Source organism: Chaetodon auriga, chromosome 11, assembly GCF_051107435.1.
Source record: "Chaetodon auriga isolate fChaAug3 chromosome 11, fChaAug3.hap1, whole genome shotgun sequence".
Classification (NCBI taxonomy): Eukaryota; Metazoa; Chordata; class Actinopteri; order Chaetodontiformes; family Chaetodontidae; genus Chaetodon; species Chaetodon auriga.
Genome location: NC_135084.1, coordinates 7,362,835 through 7,383,911, shown reverse-complemented (window position 1 = coordinate 7,383,911; position 21,077 = coordinate 7,362,835). Strand labels below are relative to the sequence as shown.

The following is a 21,077-nucleotide window of genomic DNA, read 5'->3' as shown; positions in this document are numbered from 1 at the left end:
TATTTCTTCCAATGACGTTATCTTGTTAGATTTCAAATTTCCTAACATCAACTCTCCTTTGAAGGCATTTGTAGAAACAAAAGTTAAACTCCTTTTCCTCATTTGAGGTCAACCTTAAAATTACATGAAGGAAAAAAATCAGTCCAGAATTATGTCTACGACTTATTCATTAGATATGGGACAGATAAAATCCATCTCCTTGCTGTTAATGGTGTTAAAACTCTTCTCAGTGGGTTCTCTGACCTCCTTTCATGGTTTCTTTTTGTGCATGCAGAGAGGCGGGCTGCTGTGCAAACACGACTCGCAGGCATGTCCGTGATATCCGGTGGTGGGGGGTAAATCGGCGTGCTATATCAACGTCCCTGCGCACTAAGTCCCCCCACCAGCTCGAACCCCTCATTAATTAGATGAGCGCATATACGGAACAGGGTGGGCTTTTGAGCCTGCCGCGCTGGCTCCATGCAGCCGCAAAGACAACATGACAGTTGACAGACAGCTGCAGAGAGTGTGTGTCTGTGTGTCGGGTCTTAAAATCCAGTTTTCCTGCAGGTGAGATAATTTTAATTGGGTGCTCTGCTTGAGTGTGATTTGACAACAATGAGCAATGACGTCACTCCACTCATATCAAGAAAATATAATCGAATTCAAAGACATGCATCATCCTTTTGCTAGCAGGAGTTAAACCTGCAATAATAGTTATTTGCAAGTTGGGGACAGCACAAGAAACTGTAAGCACAATACTGACATGGCTGACAGTTAGCTGTTTACACATCCAACAGGCACAGAGCAACATTAGCATTTATTTAGAGTCATGTTTCCAGGCCCCCGACAAATAAGTAAGTCCAGGGTTCACTCTCCTTGTTCTGTTTTGGTCTCCATCAACTCCTAAGGCTTAACTAACGTTTAAGCTGCTAAATGCTCCACTATGGTCACTTGCCGGACAGGAAGTGTACAGTGGGACTGTTCAAGCTTTTTGTTCTGAAAAAAGCTGCTGGCTGCATGCAACAGTCCTTGTGAGGCAATTAGCAAAGACGCCAAAACTCTACATAGAACTGTGTTGAGTGATATTTCTCTGGGTTTACCACTACGAGCAGCTCCGTCCGTTGAGAGGTGACTGCATCAGGGCTGAGAGACAAGCATGTGACAGACAAAATTTGTAGGCTACTTGTTTTTTTTATGTTGAGATGTGAGAGTCCCTTCTCTTCTGCTGCTCTGCTCAAGGACAGTGTAAGAGACAGTTTAACTGCCGTGTTGATGCTGGAGTAACAATCTGGATAGTTTACTCCTTGGACTAAGTCATACACAGGAGATGTTGCCAAATGTTTTCCTGCCTGCTTTAAGAGCATCCATTCTCTCACGGTAGAGTCTCAGTCAAGTTGTAAGGTGGTGTTTGTAACGTCCTCCAATCCACCAAAGAACAGCCCCCAGACCGCAGCTTTGCTCTTAACTCCCTACTGACAGTTTGTGCAATCCTCTGCATTATCTGTGTTCCCTCTTCATGTGAATAATATGCACACCTGACATTCACTCTGAGCTGCTTCAATAAAGCAATATCCTCGAGATAGCGAGACACAAGAAGTGCCTGTTTAGCTTTAGGAAATGCTAAGAGAACAACATCACACAGAGCTCGCACTTGTTCTTCATTCAACTCGTCTCACGCTGTAGCAAGTGGGTGACTGGACTTCTCAGCTTGAGTAGTTTGTTTGTTGGCGATAGCTTGGAGCATATCTGCTCACCAAGCTACTGTTTGCCTACACGACACGATAGCAAGTGGTAATATAGGTGTAATTCTGAGTTTCAGCCCCAGTTTTGTTAGGTTTAGGCAACAAAACTACTCGGTTAAGCTTGGGAACAAACTCACAGTCTTGCTTAAAATAACTTCTTCCTTCAAACAATCAGCATTGGAATGGGATTTGAAACCTGGTCTTATGTGTGAGGGTCATGTGTGTGATCCACCACTACCTGCCGTCCACCCTTAAAGGGCCATTTGGCACCTACTTGCTGTGTCCCCAGGACAAATGGATGAAACAGCGTCAGGCTTCAATGTAAGTTTTGCGACAAAATTCAGCTGTTTTGTGTAACATTTTCAGAATAGCGCTCTGGAAAATGTCTGCTGCAAACCTGTGTTGTCTCTGGAAGCTCAGCATTTCTGCTTTTGCAGCTTTCCAACCAGAAACAGAACATGTCTCCTCCATCCCTTCGAAAACAGTGAAACTTAGCTAAAATACTGAGTGGTAGCTACACCTGACTTCTTCTTCTGACTTCTTAAAGTACTACATGTCGTATTATGGACCTTTACCTTGTGCTTATCATTAGTGAGGCTCCCTCAACCAGCATAGCCAGAACACATCCAGACAAACTACTTGTCACACACTCTACACACTTAACACTTGCACAACACAAGCGTGCCCTATCACCTATCCAATTACAAGTGTGCTTCTCCTCTTTGTCGCATGCTGCGAAGAGAGCCCAGCTGCGTGTGTGTGTGTATTTGTGTATCTGTGTGTGTGTGTGTGTGTGTTTGCTGGGATATAAAGACTTGCTCCCTTTCCATGTGCTGTAGTAAACGGGTCAGTGCGTCTCCTGGGTGAGCTGAACTAAAGTCTGCTGCTCACTGACCTGAGGCTGCGTGTCTGCACAGGACTGCGGGTGGTGCAGTGACCTCAGATCGCGGCTTGGCTAGAGGAGAGGAGAGGGAAGCAGGAACACGGTCCTGAGCTTTGGTCACACTGGGCTGCGTCAAGTCCAGGTTCTGGATTTAGAAATCTTCAGCTTGAGTCCCTGTAGAAGCTTTGTGTATCTGTCCTTCAGGTATTGTGTGCAGGCAGACTATTTTCATCAGCTCCATGACATTTCACCGATATGCATTTCCATTATTGTCTTCTTCAACATAACTGATTCATGCATTACATAAAGGGCAGAGTAGGAGCACGCAAGAGGTAGCATAATATGAAATGCTGACCCAAATGTCATGAGGTATTACAGGCTAATTTCTGACCTCTTTGTGCTATCTCAGGTTTTAGAGAAGACATTACACACTCAGCTGCCTGTTTTCTTAAAGCCTCACTGAGATATAAACTAAGATATGCTCCAACAGATGCTCTTCTTGGATGGTTAACCGCTCTGAAACCCCATCCCCCACACCACCGCTGGACTTTAAGGATGGGTTGAATACATCAATTTCTGTTATGTCTGCAGCTGACAATCATATCCTCTTCATGGCAGTGATGAACCAGGCGTGCAGAGCTGAGAAAGCTCTCTTACTATGACCAAGTTGGATTTTCAAAAATGGCAATAGCACGATTGTTCAAACTGAACTGACCATCTGTCTTGATGGTTGTCACTTCATTTGGCTCCTTTTGTTTGACTCTGTGGTGAGAACAGGCGCGCTTTGAGTATTTAGACACGCATTATGATGTTGCACAAAAACCATCATTTTATTTATGTATGAAGCAGCTTTGCACATGGTTTTAGCCATTGTTTGTCATTGTTGTTGTTATACAGAAATAGACTAAACAGACATGATATGAATTTGAATAAAGAGGGTAAAACAAAAGATGAAGGATTTGGTCTGCAATGGTACAAGACAAATGACAAGATAGCAGCATCTTCTTTGGAACTGATACTAAAATCTGTGGGTTGGAAAATTATTTTTGAGGAGGTGTACAGTGCAATAACACGCCAAATTAGAACTACATAGTGCGACAGCACATCAACAATTTAAAAAAAAAGACAATGCAATTATCTCATTTCCCTCATTTAAATAAGCACATAACACAAAATGCGTAGGGGGTTTGGCAAGAAGAATGCTCTGAGGATTTTCATGCATTAGCATCAGCCTGTGGTGTTATGTGCTTCTATAAATGAGTGAAATGTGATAATTGTATGAAGTCGCTTTTCCAATAATTAAGATACATATTGTTTGTTTTTTAATATTGTTTTTCTGAACATTTATTGTTAGTGCCTTTTTTAGTTTTTAAGCTGATGGCTTAATAGGGAGACGGGGAAGAATCTTACACCTGGCTCTTTATTTCAGAGAATTTGCTCCACTTGCTTCAATAAAAACTTGCTCAATGTTTCAGGAACGTGCTGTGGGATGGGAGTTCTCATATTATTCTGCACAAAACCCACCTGCAGCTCTTTATTCCTCACTGCACCAACCTGCTCCATCTCAGACACACTCAGACAGGAATCCTATTTGAAATGTTTTGTCATAGCCCACATGAAAATATTACCTGTTTAGCTAATGAATGGCTATGCTGATGATCCAGCTCTCCTGTGGTGACATGTTTTCCTCCAGTCGGTTCTGCAACAGTAGCTCATCACTTCAACAGCAGCACAATCCATGAAGCGATCCAGATGAACACGGTGCCAAATGTTCAGCTGCATGCCAGTATTAGAAAGTGTGACAGTGAAGTTGTTTACTGAAGTGCTTTTTCTCACTTCATTCTCTTGAAGTGCAATAACAATCCTTTTTATGTTCATCTAATAAAAGCAGTTGGTTCATACATTAGTTAGTAGGATATCTAGAAAATGGCAGAGTTACAGGAGACATTAACATAATGAAGTGGACACTAAGGCTTTGGACCAAGAAACAACTGATTAGGGTCCACAGTTTGGTGAGGATAGCGCCACCATGTGGCCATTTACAAAGCACTTTTCCCTGTAATCTTTGGTCGAACACACATCTTAACATACAGGTCAGACTATTTTCTACCTAAAATTTTGAATTTGTTTCAAAACATCTTTTAGCTATGGTTAAGTGGTGAACATTGGTGCAATGGAACACGGAAAACCTGTTAAATAACATGTTAGCAATGCAGTTGTGGGCATGTTGCACCTTCGCATTTACTGCACTGCTGTGACTAAGCGCAGCCTCACAAAGCCACTAGCATGGTTGTCTTTTTTAACCTCTCTTCATACAAATGTTCAATCCCGTATTTATCAGGTTTGGACAACCCTGAAAAAAGTTATTCAGCTTTTTCTGGTGTTCCATACCATGTAGGCTGGTAACTTGTGGTTATGGCTTATTTCATATAAATTGCCATCATTTTATATCATAATTAGTGAAAGCATTGAGAAATTGTGGTTACATTTAAAGGACTTAAAATATCCCCTCAGAGCAGCAATAGTAAAATTGTAAAGGAGGCATTAACTTTTGGCCACTTTGGAACAGTAGAAACAAGCTATACAACATTGAAATACCACCTTAATAAGTTGATACAGAAACTTTTTATCAACGAGTTGCCTGGTTGCACATCCAGCAGGCACAGAGCACGGTGGGCCTCTCACAGCATTTAACATTTTGACTTGAAGAGAATCACAGGGGTAAATAACGCAGTTAATGATGTCTCAGTGGTTTGGTGCATGCTTGCTCACTGCCACACTGTCACTGTGTCTTGGCTTACTGGGAGACACAACAGAGCCACTGTTCTCTGTGAGAAGGCCTGTGAGCAGTCATGTTTCTGGCCAGCAAACGTTAGTCCAATATTAACTCCCCTGTTGGCTCTGTTTGTCTCTGCTTCTTTAGCTGCTATTGTTCACTTGCTAGTTGCTGACTTTGTTTGTCAGCTATTTGGTGTTGGGCAGGTAGTGCACAGTGGGTTTTTACAGCTAAAGGCAGCTGTACCTGGAAACAGTGCTGATGAGACCTGTGAGAGTGAAATGAAAACTGCACAGTCACGGCCAAGTTACGTAATACCAAAACAATGAGCTGAACGACAGTAAAATGCTCCATGGAGCTGTGGGGGACTGTAGGGACATCTGTTGGTCCATCGCTACTAGCATATAGCCTCTCACCCCTATGTAGTTATAGCTGCTTTAAACGAACTTAGAAGCTGTCAGAGTTGTGTGCTTGTCGTGTGCTCTTCAGAGGGAAAAAGGTACAATGTGCATTTATTCCCAGGTCAAATGACTCTGCAGTATTCAGGCATGTTTACTGGCTCTAGCTCTGATCAGCAGTGATGGAAACATGACTCCTGGGTGAACATGCAAAATTTCATCCCTTTTCTGGCGTGATGAAGACGTGCCTACATGCCTGATATCAGACCCAATTGTCAACTTGTACAACATTCTGATTCCATCTCATCATCGGCATCTCATAAAAGATATAAAAGAATAAACACCGTAATATTGTCACTGGCCTCTGCACTTCATTCCCCTGTTCCCTGCTTTTCTGCGCGTTCTGTCGAACATGACACACCACAATAAAAACAGGCAGCTAAGAGCTAATTTTGGTGTGAAAGTGGTAAAGTCATTTCACTGATTCCTGACTGATGATGATCCTGACTGCAGCCTAGCTGAGTGTTTGAAGCTGTTGCCTTTGTGGAGAGAAAGCCATGGCTGCTGCCCAGGGGAGCCTGTTGTGAACAAGTGGAAAATGACAGGTTCCTGTCTGGTGTTCACCAGTCTCTAATGTCTCTGTGCGGTCAGCCAGAAGAAAAGCAACATGCAGCACGTCCTGCTCTACAGTGACAAGGACAGGGACAGAGACGGAGAGGAGTGGTAAAGGAAGCAGGAAGGAACTGGAGGGAGTTCTGGTTTCGTGTATGGGTCAACGCATCTCACATGTGAATGAACACCTGACACATCTTTGCCTGGTCTCACTTTCTTTCCTGACTTTTCCCTTTAACCCTTTAAAGAAATGGTGATTTATGCAGTCAGCCCATTTGATATACAATATTATACCCATAGAAGTTTGGATTTCTTCCATCTTATCTTTGCTCCTCCATTCTTCTTCTTCCTCCTTTCACTTTTCTTGCCTGCCTCTCCCTCTAGGACGCTTTCGAAGTGCTGGCGGAGAGCTATGAATTCAACGAGATCGAGGGTCCGTGTCTGGCCTTCAGGAGAGCTGCATCTGTCCTGAAGAGTCTGCCCTGGGCGGTGAGGTGCATGGCCTCCACTCACAACCTGCCCTGCCTGGGAGAACACACCAAGGCAATCATGGAAGTAAGGCTGCATGCAGAGTCTACTCAGCTGACAGTCAGACATCTGTATTATGTGTTGAGAATGCTGTCATGAAACATCAGTATTTAATTTGGGCAGCCACACTAAAAGGGACAGGACAGCAAACGTTTTGCTCAATTTTCATCTTCTGGATTTGATTTTCTGACGACATAGCTTGTGAACGCAAAGTTTTCAGGAGTCGACTGTCAAAGTTTCAAACTGCGAGAGTTTTCCAATCAGTCTGTGTGTGCAAATAATAAATAATGCAATGTTTACTGTGATGGATTACCTCTCTCACCACAAAACTTTCAGGTCTCTGGAACTTGATTTTCATACTGTTTTCATAATGATCAAAAAATCAGTGGCTGCCTTGACAGGAGAAAGTCAAAAACACTGGCATTGGAAAATGGTCAGCTGTAATACCAAGTACATGTGATGTGATGAATGAACTTAAACACTCAAAACTAACAGGATGGTTGTTTAAAGTAGACGTAAAGCATGGCCATTACTGACCTTTATTAATAAGTGCAACACAACAAGCTAACTCTAGCATAAAATGGTAATACTGGCCACTTTGTAGTGGTACTTTATGGGACAGCATGCTCCATTTGTATGCATGTTTGCATCAAGTTTTGCAGACAGGTGTTGGTGGTTGTTCCAAATTAGTTTATGTCAGCTCCAGATACGATGCATCATTTGGCGTTTTGTCTTTTGACGTGTTGGTTTTCAGTTTCTTGCTCTTTGACAAAGGATAGCAGCGATGCACAACAAGTACAAGAGTCGCAGTAAAATGTGTCAAAACATATCAAAATGTCCATAGAAACATATTCCACTTTCCCACTCTTAAATTCATGTTCATTATGTTGTACACCTGCAATTTCAAACCTTTTTTGCACGGTGAATTGTTTTTATATTGCCAACGCTCTTGCAGGCTGGCTGACAGATTAGGCAGGGAGATGATATAAAGACAGATAATTATTATTCAGTGTTATGCAGTTTCTTGGTGGCCTGGTAGCAAATGTTCCGTTGGCTGGTCTCTGTCTCAGGGCTTGGAACAATCATCACTTCATCAGTAAATTATTAAACAGTAAGTCTGGTGATATTCAGTACTTTTTTTATGTCAACAAATCCCATGAAAAGACCAAAACTTGCAATTCATTGATTCTAAAGCCTGATATATTTTTTTCCTCTGTGCCACAGAGCTCCATTGTTGTTCATAAACTTTGGAAAACACATCAGTGAGCCGAACTGTTACACTGGGCGACATGTCCCTTCATTACCATGACCATGGGCACGGTAGTTTATTTTGAGTCAATCCCACATACACTGCCCTGCTGCTGTAAATACTCACTAATGCAAATGTGTATTAATTTGCTGCTGAAAATAATCCCCAGCAAATGCACTATTTACTCCTGTTTGAAGATGGTTTGTTAAAAACTACAGTGCCCAGCTGTCTGGGGAATTATTGTAAGAAAGAAATGTATTTTTGACTTGTTTTAAAAGATTTATGTCCTTATTCAGACCCTGTGGGATCAGGGCTGAGTGCCACAGTCAGCATAGGGAAGTCAGAAAGTATGATTTAGCTTTTTCATGGAAAACATACAAAAAATACAAAACACAAGCCTTTTCTCTCAACACTACTGTGTACGGAGGAATGATTGGGGACATTACTGTGGGTGTTTGGAACAGACTGACCAGCACCATCATCACCCACCAGATTTATAACAGCAGTCGTCTGACATATCGTGAGCATTTAACCTTTTGATATTATGAGCAATCAAAGAAAATAAGCTGCTGATGATACACAGGTTTCTTGACATCATGGAGCACGTGTACGCTTTTTGGTGGACTATCCCATCAAATTGCTCGCAGATTGTTTTAGTTTTAGGTGTCAAGAAGAATATTGTTGCATCTGCCTTCTTCTAGCAAAACCAATCTGCCCAAATATTCTTTCTGGAGGTGACACCAAAGTGGAATTTCATCTTGCACAACACATTTGCTGTAAGTTATTGAAAATTGAAACAAAAAATTCAAGTTCAATCTTTCAACACGATATCAAAAACAGCTTTGAAATTTCAAGTCCTAGACAGACATGGTAACAAAACTGGTCTCACACATGAGCACACACACTGACAGACATCACACAAATCTCGTCTGGGAAAAAATTGTCTTATTGGGTCACTCGGCAATCATCCCCTCACCTACAGTCGCGCTCAGGGCAGAAATCATGGCAAGTTGTCAGGGAAAATGTCGAGAAATGTTTGCTCGGGGAGAACGGCGAGTCCCTGTAGGAGAACAAGGTGAGCTCTGCAGTCCAACTCTCTAACACATTGAACCTAACATACACACGGCGGGTCTCTGAGCAAGTTTCAAAAACTGTCAAATCTGTCAGCGCTGAGGCAGATTCATTAAACAAAATAACATAAATGTCCCAGGAGACCAAATTAGACTGCCAGTGAATGACCTCTCTCTGTTGTTGTTCTTACATGATTCAGACGTACACCCAGCGGTGAGGTTTTTTTTTACCCACAAGGTTGTCTCTTTAAAAACAGATCGCAGCTCAAAACAAGAAAATGACATGACACGAAAAACAAAGTGAAACCAAACAGAGTAAAAACAAAATGCTTGATGTGCCTGTGAACATCGGAGTGACACTCTGTCAGCAGCGACTGAACCGCTCGCTGCTGACTGAACATCCAAAGTGAAGAAGAGATATAAACCTACTGACATGAAAATCCAGGAGCACTGAGGCAGAGTTGGCGAGGAATAGTCACTGTGTGTTTTCTGCATGTGTGTGCATGTGCATGTGAAGATGTGTGTCTTCCCCAGAGCGGGGAGTGTGTTGAAGCATTATCCTTGCGTTTGAGGTTGGCCTTAGCTTGAGGGTTGAAAAGCAGAGGTGGACGGGTGGATGCATCGCTGAGCAGTGACGGCTGCTTTAAACTGCACTGTACTCACAGTCTGGAGCTTAGGTTCATTGTTTCAGTGACACTAGATGTCATCCCTGCATGCGCAAGCTTAAAATGCACACATACGTACTGTAAAACACAAATATACAGGCTCATTCTCAACACTAAAAACTTTTACAATTTCCCCACAGAAGATTGCCGATATTAACCAGATAACTGCTGCCTGACTTTATGCCTCCGCATAATGAAGACAGTTAAAGCAGCTTATGTGACCAGCAAATTAGTGGTGCTCTGCTGAGAGCGGCAGACAATTAAACATGGAACAAAGTTGTTTCAGAGCAAACAGTAGAAGCTGGAGAAAACATTACCTCAGGCTTTTTATGAATGCCATAAAAACTGTATTAATCCCAGGTTTCACAACAACAAAGTCGTTATTTCTTGAAAAGAAATGGAAATGAGGACATGAGGAGCACCTGATTTAAGTGGAAACTGTTTTCAAATGAGCAGCAATTTGGGGCCATTTGTTAATTGCTGATGGAACAGAAACCAGGGGAAAACATGGCGATGCTGACACCAACGGTGCTTTTCTTAATAATATCATCTACTTTTATGTTTTCCAGGAGATCCTTCAATCTGGCCATGCGTTTGATGTCGAGAAAATACTGTCTGATGAAAGGTATCAAACACTAAAGGTCAGTAGATGAAAAACAACTCGCTCGTTTGCTTTCTCCGTTTTGCTGCTTTGAAATTGCCCTGAAAGTGATTTGCATTTGCGATCTCTTAAGGGCACAGAGCTCTTCAAAACTTTGAATGCTAACCCCTTCTGAGAAGAGGCCCATCATTTCAGAGCATGTCTTCTTGATTATGTTCTCACCTCGTTTCCTGCCAGCTGTTCACAAGTGTGTTTGGGGTTGGACCTAAGACGGCTGAGAAGTGGTACCGCGGAGGGCTGCGCTCATTCAGCGACGTTCTGGCAGACCGCAGCATTCAGCTAAACCGGATGCAACAAAGTGGTACATCAACATCTCACAATCTCCAATCTGCCACTCCACAAATTATAGACTGGAAATTTCAACTCGAGTTTGCATCCAAGAAAGATTCAAAGAGTGAAGTGTTACATTTCTCCAGGGGGCCCGTGTGTCATTTGGGATTTTTTGTCTATTTTAGTCCCATAGGAGGCTCCTTATGTGAGGCTGTAATGTGTTTTCCCTAAAGTGAGAGCAGCAGGGAGTTTACAGTGAAAACACAATGGAGAAGTCAGCAGGGGTATTTTTAATAAAAATCAATGAATAGTGACTGTGAAACAGAACGCTTGCTGTGGAATTCCCATGAGCCCTCATCAATCAGCGGGACAGAGAGGGCCATCAAAGCACAGACAATGAGAGTTCGCTGACTTACAGAAGCACAGTTCTGATTTATCTCACATTATTGGTATTTGTAAAGGAAGATTTTGGTTTACGCTGCATTTCCGTGGGGAATTGTCCTTCATTGCTTTTGTAATATTGTTGTTTAATTTAATTACAGATGGATTTTGGAGGGAGGTTTTGGACTGTTTCCAGAGCAGTAGTAAATTAATTAAAGAATCTGCAGCCACTCTTTATTCACATCCCCACTAGCTTCCACAAAGTGGTTGCTAATCCACCTGGCTTCCACAAAAAACAATAACGACAAGAAGACAATAATCAAAGTCACATAGTGTCAACAAAAAAGTATGATGCAAGCCAAATACAAAGATCAGGAGCTGCCTACGGTGGAAACACATCCCAGGCACCAAAACACACACACACACACACACACAAAAAAAGTAGGTGAGAATCAACAATTCTGCTTCAGTCTCTTTTCAAACGAGGAGCAGTTTCTAATCTGACTGATGTTGGCTGGGAACATATTCCTGGCAGAAGAATTTTCTATAAGGAACAGTTCTCAGTGCAGTTTGCTGGTGGACTTGGATGACAGCACTCAATGGACGTGTCATATACCCATGACCAAAACCACTGTATGCCAGCTGCTGTGGTGTACCATTCCACATGACAGCCTGCATGAATAACAGAAGACTTAAGTTCAATTCAGCCCCAAGAGTTAGCCAAGACAGTCTTTGGTGCATATCACATACATGAGCATGGAAAGAACAACGCAGAGCCAGTCTGTCAGCTCTGTTCTGTTCTGTACGATCCGAGGGTGGTGTCAGGATATGGGCCTTTGGCAACCTACGTCAGAGGGGTTCATCATGTTGTGACCATGAAAGAGTTAAGAGAAGTGTGTGGCAGTATTACGTGGTTTGTTTGAGGATGGTGTAAGCAGAAAGGTCATTTTTTGAGTCACTTCCGAGATTTTATGATATAATTTCCGAAGCTGGATGAGCAAACGTAAAAAAATGAGCTAGAGGGATGTAAGAAGCACCGTCTATATTTTTAGCCGTGTTGGCGGAATGGCTCTGGGGACGGTGATGTCAGCTGGTTCACCACTTTGGTCTGGACGGAAATATCACAACAATTAACGAATGGATTGCCTTAACATTTTATGAAGTCTATTGACCTTGATGATCCCCTGACTTTTCATGTAGCACCACCATTAGGTCAAAGTTTGTATTCCTACAGTGAATCATATCAGCTACAACAATCTACTACAAGGATTGTCACAAAATATTTCGACAGACGTTCACTGTGCCCACATGCTGTCTTCTAATGACTTCAATGATACCCTGAATTTTCCTCTAGTGCCACCGTGAGATTGAAATTTGTGCTTTTCACACTTCAAACTGAAGAAAGTGCAGTAGAAGAAGTTCTAGCTTAGAGCATATCTCCAGTGATTATTCTCTGAGGTTATGCAATGCTCAAATCTGAAAGAAATAGCTGAGTGCACAGGAATACAGCAATATAGGGGCATTCAACTGGTAGATAACATCAGCCTCAATTGTTGTCAGTGGTAGAAATCCCACAGAGCTTTTAATGTACGTGGTTAAATGTCTCAAAGGGAAAAAGTGATATGAAGCTTTTCATTTGCCGGCATCATTTCTCTGCTTCTTCTGCTGCTGAGGATGTTGCTGGGTGAGTGTACTGTAGCACTGCATGAGATGGTAATTCAAAACACTGTATTACACTGCTCGCAGGTTCCCATCCAATTTGAAACTGCATCTGATAATGTATTATGCTGACAGACATCTTCATCAAACTGGTCCTAATCCATCATTTGGAACACTGCAGTCTCTGCTTCATGCAGAGAAGTAATGCAAGCTTTTGACGTGGAAAATGTGTTTGAACCCTGATCTCTCCACTGTGTTCTGTAAATGTTGAAAGAGAGAATACACGACTTATGCCATTTATTCTATTGCCGTGCAGACAGAGATATCATATAAGAGTTTGCGATTACTTGGAGGTGTATCTCCGTCTGAATTAATGCTTTTTATGTCCCACAGAAAAATGGGAAAATACAAAGTGAGATGCATGAAATCTACAAGATACCCATCAATCCATCAATCATAATTTAGCTCAGTATCCACAGTGGCTGTAATCCCCTTGTGTCTGCAGCAGGCGTGCACCGCTAGTCGCCTTGTATCAGCCTGCAGAACACATCACATTTTACCTTACTTTTAATTCACCCTGACTCTCCGCCTCCCCAGAGCAAATGGCTATGATTGATGGCAGGCTCCCAGACTAATAACCACGTGGTCTTTTCCCTGTAGGTTTTCTGCATTATGGAGACATCTCCAGGGCTGTCAGTAAAGCGGAGGCCCGAGCCCTGAGGAACATTATTGACGAAGCTGTCCGTGCGATCACACCGGACGCCGTACTTGCACTGACAGGTGGCTTTCGCAGGTACAAGCCTTGTCTCCTCCTTTCAGTGTTGATATGGAGGTGGAAATAGAACAGCCATTTCTATCCTGCATTTTTTCTTTTCTATCCAACTATTGTTTAACTCATTTTAGTGACGCACAGGGGGATGCAGGGATATTAGAAGAGTCTCTAGAGGTCTGCTTCAATCCTCATCCTTATTACTGACTGCTGTCACGCACAAGTCACAGTGTGTGTGAGTGGAAGCATTAGAGCTCCTGGTGCTTAAATACATCCTGCAGTAGATATGAATTAATATGTTGATTTGACAACACTGCTCATGACAGCAGCTCACCATCTCTTTGTTCTTGATCATAAAACACTGAATCTTGAGTGCATAGTATTGCATTTACATTAGGATGTTGAAAGGCTTTACATTGTCAGTCTCAGAGTGCATGGTGAGTGCTTTTTGTAAAGCTACCTACTGAGTGCAACTATTTGCTCACAGCCAGCGCCTCCATCCATTGGCACCTCTTTGTGCTGCTTTTTTTTATGTGCGGTGCTTTGTGCCCGGGTAAGCGTGCAGCACTCCGCTCTGCGGTGTTGTAAAAATCCAGCCATAACCAGTGGTGTGTGCAGTAAATAATTCAAAAGCAGTCTGGCAGTAAGGACAGGCGCTTGCCTCTCAACAGGGGTGACAGAGCTGCCACAGCTTTAGCTGATGGTCTTTAATAGTGCCTGGGCACAAACATTACATGTTGCCAGGGAGAATTTCCCTTTACTCTATTTGTTGTCTTCTAACATATTCCAGTTTGTCAAAGTTTGGGACCAAATGATCACAGACTGATTTTTAAAGTGAGACAAAGTGACTTTTGCTGAACAACGGCCTCATCAGGAAGTGCCAGTTAGTAATTATTTAGCAAAAGTTAAATACTAAACTTTTGTAGAAAACTTGCAACGCCGTGTGAAACGTAAATAAAAACAAAATGTAGTCATTTGCAAGCCCATGTAGTAAAACTACGCTCCATCCTCACTTTCAAATCGTAGTCCCTTACATTACTAATTACTGACTACTAAAACATTCCTGTAACGTATTATCAAGTAATGCATTACATTTCAACACTGTTTAGGACACAGTTATAGTCACTCAGTCATGTACTTTATACAGCAATATTTACCTAAAGTTTGGTACCATTTGCTAACGTTTAGCCACTTTTAGATACTTGGTCACACCAGACCAAGTTAGGCTGTAGCAGTAAACTCTCTTACTGTTTTGACTTGAGCAAATGTGCATTGTGCTGCTTATGAATTCAGCTTTTCATTTGAAAAAGGACGATTTTGTTATTTCTCCTTTGAAAAGTTACTTAGTCTGTCTTTAATGTCTGGATCGTGGTGTGTATTTAATTTGCTGCCGCCGCTACAGGTCCAGTACTTTCCCAAGTTAAGATGATATCAAACAGCACAAGGAAAGAATCTCTAATCTTCAAAAGGGTAAATGACAGCTGAAATGATATCTGATTATGTAAATAACTGCTCCTCAAGGGGAAAATGTGGTAAAGGAGATGAGGAAGGTGATTAGAGCATCATGGATAGTTAACATCAAGAATGAAGGGGAGGAACAGTGCAAGAATTATGGGCCAGGAGTCGGCTGCAAAGCGTAAAGGGGCCTGTGAGAGACCTTTTATGGCTTCAAACTCAGGGAGATGAAGCACACATTTACTTCATCTCATATTTGGTGCAGGCTTGGGGAGTATTATGTGAGACCTAATTGGAATCATGCAGAGCTATAATTGAAGAATGATGACTTGTACATTATCAGTCAGCAAGTAAGTAATTTACCTTTATCTGTTGAAAAGGAGATTCTCCAGACATGGTTAAAACACAGCATGAGGCATCGCAAGGCCTATTACACCAAATAGTTCATATTCTCTCTAAGATGCCATCAGCACCACTGCTGCACTAACTCTAATTCACTAAGACACTGATTCTCTTCAGTGTGACATATTTGAAAATGCACCCTTATAAAGTCCTGTCAAAGCTCGAATTAATTACCTATAATTTCCAGCAAGGGTCTCTTATCAGCTTTCCAGCCGATAGCCCCAGTCACAAATGGAAATACACATATACTATATACCTCTTTAAGTAAATACTGTGTACTCAGCTCTGGGAAATCTTTCATCTCTGGCAAATCTTTCATCTTGGGGTAACATACACAAAGAAAGAACTAGGCTCCCAAAATTTTCAGGAAATAAGCGCCGTGCACCAGTAAACTCAAGCTGTCATCCACTTCAGAGGGAAACAGCATGGCAAGGATTTGTTGATGCCACTGACATTAGCCTTATTGAAAGGACAGCTGTGGAAGGCGGGTGACAAGTCTTAAAGCGGTTTTGTTGGGTTGAGGATTAAAAATAGCTTAGGCTTGAAAATACAGCTTCTACCACCACTGTGTGTGAAAGGCTCATGTGGTGTCAGCTGAGCGCTGAATTTATTTCAGTGTGAAGCCAGGAAGTCCCCGCTGTGGATCTTATTTAACATCAGATTGTCTGGAATATGACTCAAAGTGACACTGATGAGGGGGCTAATGCTGTCTGCTCTCAAATCCTCACACAGCGCCTGAGTCCCGCTGCATTGTTTCCCTTGAACAACAACAGAGATAAATAATCCTTATCAGTTTGGTTCAGGGTGTCATGAGTTTTAAAACCAACTCTATTATCAACAGGGAAAAGAGCAAAACAAGCCGTCTGATCATGAGGTATAGCTCACGAATGCTTTGCCCTTTTTCTTCTTTGCAGGAATATCTTGTGATTATCACCTTGTTTTTCTGTGTTAGCATGAAACTTAGCAAGTGAGATACAAGGTGAAATCATGCATCACTATGCGTCGACCTGTTCTTCTTTTCCCTGACCAGCTACTTTTAACCGAACTCTCTCTTTCCTGCAGATGAATGCATTCTGTAAAATTTCCAGCAGCAGCAACACTTCCCACATCTGTATTATTCATACATGTCACCCTGTCGTCCACACAAATTTGTAAATAACCATGTATATTTTATAGGCTTTGTGCAGAAAGAATTAATAATTCAGCATTTTCCCTCACGCAATAAAATAGTAGCCTGGCTAAATTCAACTGCTTTGCTGTGTGTTGCACTAAATTGAAAGAAACACTGGCAGTGTTACTGTGCACAGTGTGTTAACAGTCCATCAAAGCTAAAATTTTCAGCAGAATCTTCTCAGCTAGGTCTCCCGCTGAGCAGGAGTGGATCCCTAATGCTAAATAAAAAAGGGTGTTCTGAAGGTGCACCATTAGAGGCGAAGAAGAAGAAGAAGAAGAAGAAGAAGAAGAAGAAGAAGAAGAAGAAGAAGAAGAAGAAGAAGAAAAGAGCCTCTTTCCTGGGGAGCATGTGCATGCCTGACGTGCTGTTGTCTACTTTTCTGCTGACTGGGGTTGAACTTGAGGAGGTGTATGCACAGACCCGACACGTACTAATGCACCGGTGCAATCAGGACGGAGCTGCAAAGCGTAATGCCTCGCTGTCTTCTGTCCAAATAACCAGCAATTCCCATGTTAGCCCCTCACAGACACACACACACACACACACACACACACACACACACACACACACACACACACAGACACAAAGACTACCACGCTTCGATCAAATCAGATTGTTTTTAAGCCCTGATTGGAGGTAAACTGAATTTATGCTGATGATCTCTCCGTCTCTCTCCCCGTGCTGGTTTTCTGCTATTCATGGCACACATTTATGCAGTGCACTCGAGTGAGTTTTGCCAGCGCAGCAGAGGCTAGCAGTGAGATTCACTTAACAACTGTACAAGCTGGAAGTGTTGTGGAATCTCAGCGTTGCCAATTAAGGGTGTTGGAAGGTTCGGAGGAAAGTTGCTCGTTCAGCAGATGGAAATCTGTGATGCAGTCTCAAATAGCTGTGTCCTACCAGACAACTCATTAAAGCAGTGTCAACTTTTCACGTAAAGGCCTACATAAATACCACTGAGTAGTATAAACACAAGTGTAAAAGTGAGTACTCCCACATCGTTTATTATTTTAGAGCGAGAATGAATTATATACAGTCACAGTGCAAGTTAAGTGACTTTGACTAAAGCAGCAGAGTGAACCTGTAAGCCAGGTACTCATTCTGTTAATGCCACAGGGGTACATGCTCTCTGCCACTACCGCTAACCATTAACATTATCATGCCTTGTGGAGCTCTAATAGCTGTTTTCTAATACTTCCTTGCTCCCTGAATTAGCCATGGTGACCTTTGAAGCTTTCCCACAAGCTATTCACGGCCTCTCTCCATTGCTTTAATGTTCCTCTCTCTCGCTGCCGTCACTCAGGTGTTAGAAGTGGCGAAAAGAGATCAAACACGGAGCCTCCTGGCGGCTGAGGTTTCTTCCGAGCCGTACTGCCCCCAACATTTCGCTTTGTTGTTAGCTGTGACACAGGCGCTTACGTCTGTGTGATTTTATTGTTTAACAAAAGGTTTGTGTGTGTGTGTGTGTGTGTGTGTGTGTGTGTGTGTGTGTGTGAGCGTGTGTCGGGTAATGATCGGTTTGAAATGATGCCTGGCCCTCTGGCAGGTAGCGTCAGCGTGGGCCAAAGCTGAGGCGGCAGCCAACTTGAGCAGATCACTGGCTGGCAGGGGGAAGCGTCAGTCATTTGAGGGGCAACTCCGGTAATCGGGGAAGGTGTTTGCTGCGTGTTTGTGTCTGCATTGTTCTCACTTTCAAGACTGCTGAAACGCCTGCCATATGAGGTTGTTTAAGCAGGCTGCTCTGATCACAGGAGCCCACTGTTTCTTTTCATCATTCTGTCTGACTGCTGTTTCAGTCATCCTGGAACCTGCCTCAACACGGATTGAGCGAAAGGCAGGGAAACACCTTAGACAGGTGGTCAGTCCAAACACATTCACTCTCATTATTTACACTTTCCAGTGCAGCTGAAATTGTCGCTGTTATTTTAGGCCACCGTTTTCTTGTTGTCTTGCTCGAATGCCAATGAGCAGACCAACCTACAAATAAAGCCAATGAATCCTTGTAACTAGTGGATACAGACGTTTCTTTGATCATTTGGAGAGAGTTTCTTAGGAAACTCAAAAAACTAAAGTCAACAAGCTTTACTATATTCATGTGAATCTGGCCGTATGCAGAAACTCACACAGAGCTCAAAGTGTAGACACATGTGGGTGTAGCCAACTGGCTTTGTAATTGTGTTGACTGGAGATGCATACTGTATGCAACCCTGGCACAGCATGGACCAATCTGTAGAACTGGCTGGAGCAGGATGAATATTTTGCTGGTAGGAGGAATACATTATCAGTAGGTGGAAGTGGAGCAGGCTTCAGTAATAGCTGCTCAAATCAGCTCCTCTCATCACCTTCAAAGCACAAATAGAAAAATATAAATATTCTGCTGAGGACAGGTGATGCCACATGTGCACACGGTGTTTATCGAAGTCATGTTTCAGGTAACATTAAACTCCCTGCCACCATGTGTTTGTGGAGGCTAAGTAAGGATATTTTTGCAACTGAGCATTCATTGGTAAAATTGTAAACGTGTTTCTGCCTCATCAGGAGAGCTTTAAGTAAAAAGAGGCTTAAAGAGTAATTAAATTCACATTTTGACAAAGTGCGCAAGAGGAAGTTGAACAAATATGAGAGGTCTCTTTGGCAATTACATGCCATCATGATGTTAAGGTGGTACTGATGCCATGAACTGTATATGAAACCCCCCCAATGGAGTCTAGAAACTGGTGGTGGAAATGAAGAGGTGAAGAGCAATGGCTGAAGATCTGGGTGGATGTGATGTGGAGAGGGACTTGTTGTGAGCTCAGTGGAGGGGCCCATGGATGCTGGATGTGATGAAAGCTGGAGGTGAATTGGGTGGAGGTGGATCAATCTGACACTGAAATGACATCTGACAGCAGCAGGGAAAGAAATGGTTGTAAAGTTTGACAGCAACGATATGATTGGCTCACATAGGTTGTAGCAAAATCTGATTGGTTATGTGAAATAGTGAATGCCCTGAATGAAAGAGTGTTTGGAGTGTTTTGACCTACAAGCTTTGAGCATATACACAGCAGTCGAACCAGTCTAGTTTTAAGATGTTGCCATGGGCATTTGGAGGACTTAAAACCAGAAGGGGCTGGACCAGATTCTTGTAGGGGAGTCCAGGGACACCCCCCTCCATGAAAAACACACACCAACAAAACGCCTGCATACTTGAGTGAGAATCTTATTATTGATTGGGAAATATTACTTATAAAATGAGCCGAAGTGAGAAAACACTGAAGCCACATGGAGGGGAAAAATGAGATGTCAAATAATGAAAATGAAAACCATTTGCTCACACTATGACCACAGCACAGAGATGTTTCAAAAGACGGGACACACCGGTTGTCTCTCCTTAATGATACCATCCCTAACTGAACTTGTTGAATAGTAATCTTCATTCTATCTGTTAACTGATCCCAAAGTACCAGTCACATGTTGCTTACTTAAGTTAAATTTAGAAAACAACAGAAAATATCATTAATCCTACAAGTTAAAACATGAGGACTGAGTCTTCTCTTCTTGACTCGTCTCGCAGGCTGATTTAGAAAAGAACAGAAAATACCATTAATCCTGCTGTGCCAAGACATGAGGACTAAATTACTCTTGTGGCATAATCTTATCATACAGTGTGTTAGTAAATTGTCTATTTCTCTACTTCTGTCCTCACCTCACCTTACCTCCTATCCCCTCCTCTCCTCTCCTCTCCTCTCCTCTCCAATGTCTATTCTCTGATGGATGATTAATGATCTGAAAGCTTGTGTGTATTGTCAGTATCACTCATCCTGTTTCCTTTTCTCTGCAGGTTTTGCCCTAAGTATATAAGCTATCTTTCCTTGTCACTGTCAAATCTCTCTTCTGTCTGTTCAACTTGTCTGTCTCAGTGCCTTGAAGGGGGAGCACAATTAAAAAATGACCTCAAATCTTTCTAAAATTTTCAGGTTTCGCTCCAAGTACAGGTATATATTATCCTTCCTTGTCACTGTCATGTCTCTCCACTTCCTCTTCCACTCATCTGTCTCAGGACTTTGAAGGGGGAAGCATCAGACTCTAGCGTCTTGGCTTATGTCAAGTAAATCTATCAATGACCTCTCCATGGCCCAGACCGGCCAGTAACTCCTTCTCACTGGACAATACAGCCAAGTGACTGAGCCATTCCTGGTGCATTGTGCTCTAAAGCCAAGTATGCAGTCAGCACAAGGCAATGACGGATCTTTCACAGCTGCAGCTGCTAACACAAGCCACCTGAAAGATGGCCTTGAGGATGGGGAACATTTTACTATCTAGAAGGGAAAAGACGCTTTGGATATTAGGGATTGTGTTCTCTGGCAGTAGGTGAATGTTGGAATGTCTGGCAAGGTGTTTCAGCAACTCTCAGAGGGGAAC

The 21,077-nt window shown here is 42.6% G+C and overlaps 1 protein-coding gene across 1 annotated transcript in view; it reads left to right on the top strand.

The window, feature by feature from the left end:
• Positions 1 to 21,077, top strand: part of dntt (deoxynucleotidyltransferase, terminal) — a 77,092-nt gene that overhangs the window by 14,124 nt on the left and 41,891 nt on the right. The window contains exons 4-7 of the mRNA XM_076743614.1: positions 6,778 to 6,948; positions 10,475 to 10,546; positions 10,744 to 10,867; positions 13,537 to 13,669. Of these exons, the coding sequence (XP_076599729.1) occupies positions 6,778 to 6,948; positions 10,475 to 10,546; positions 10,744 to 10,867; positions 13,537 to 13,669 (500 nt within the window). The remainder of the gene's footprint in view (positions 1 to 6,777; positions 6,949 to 10,474; positions 10,547 to 10,743; positions 10,868 to 13,536; positions 13,670 to 21,077) is intronic.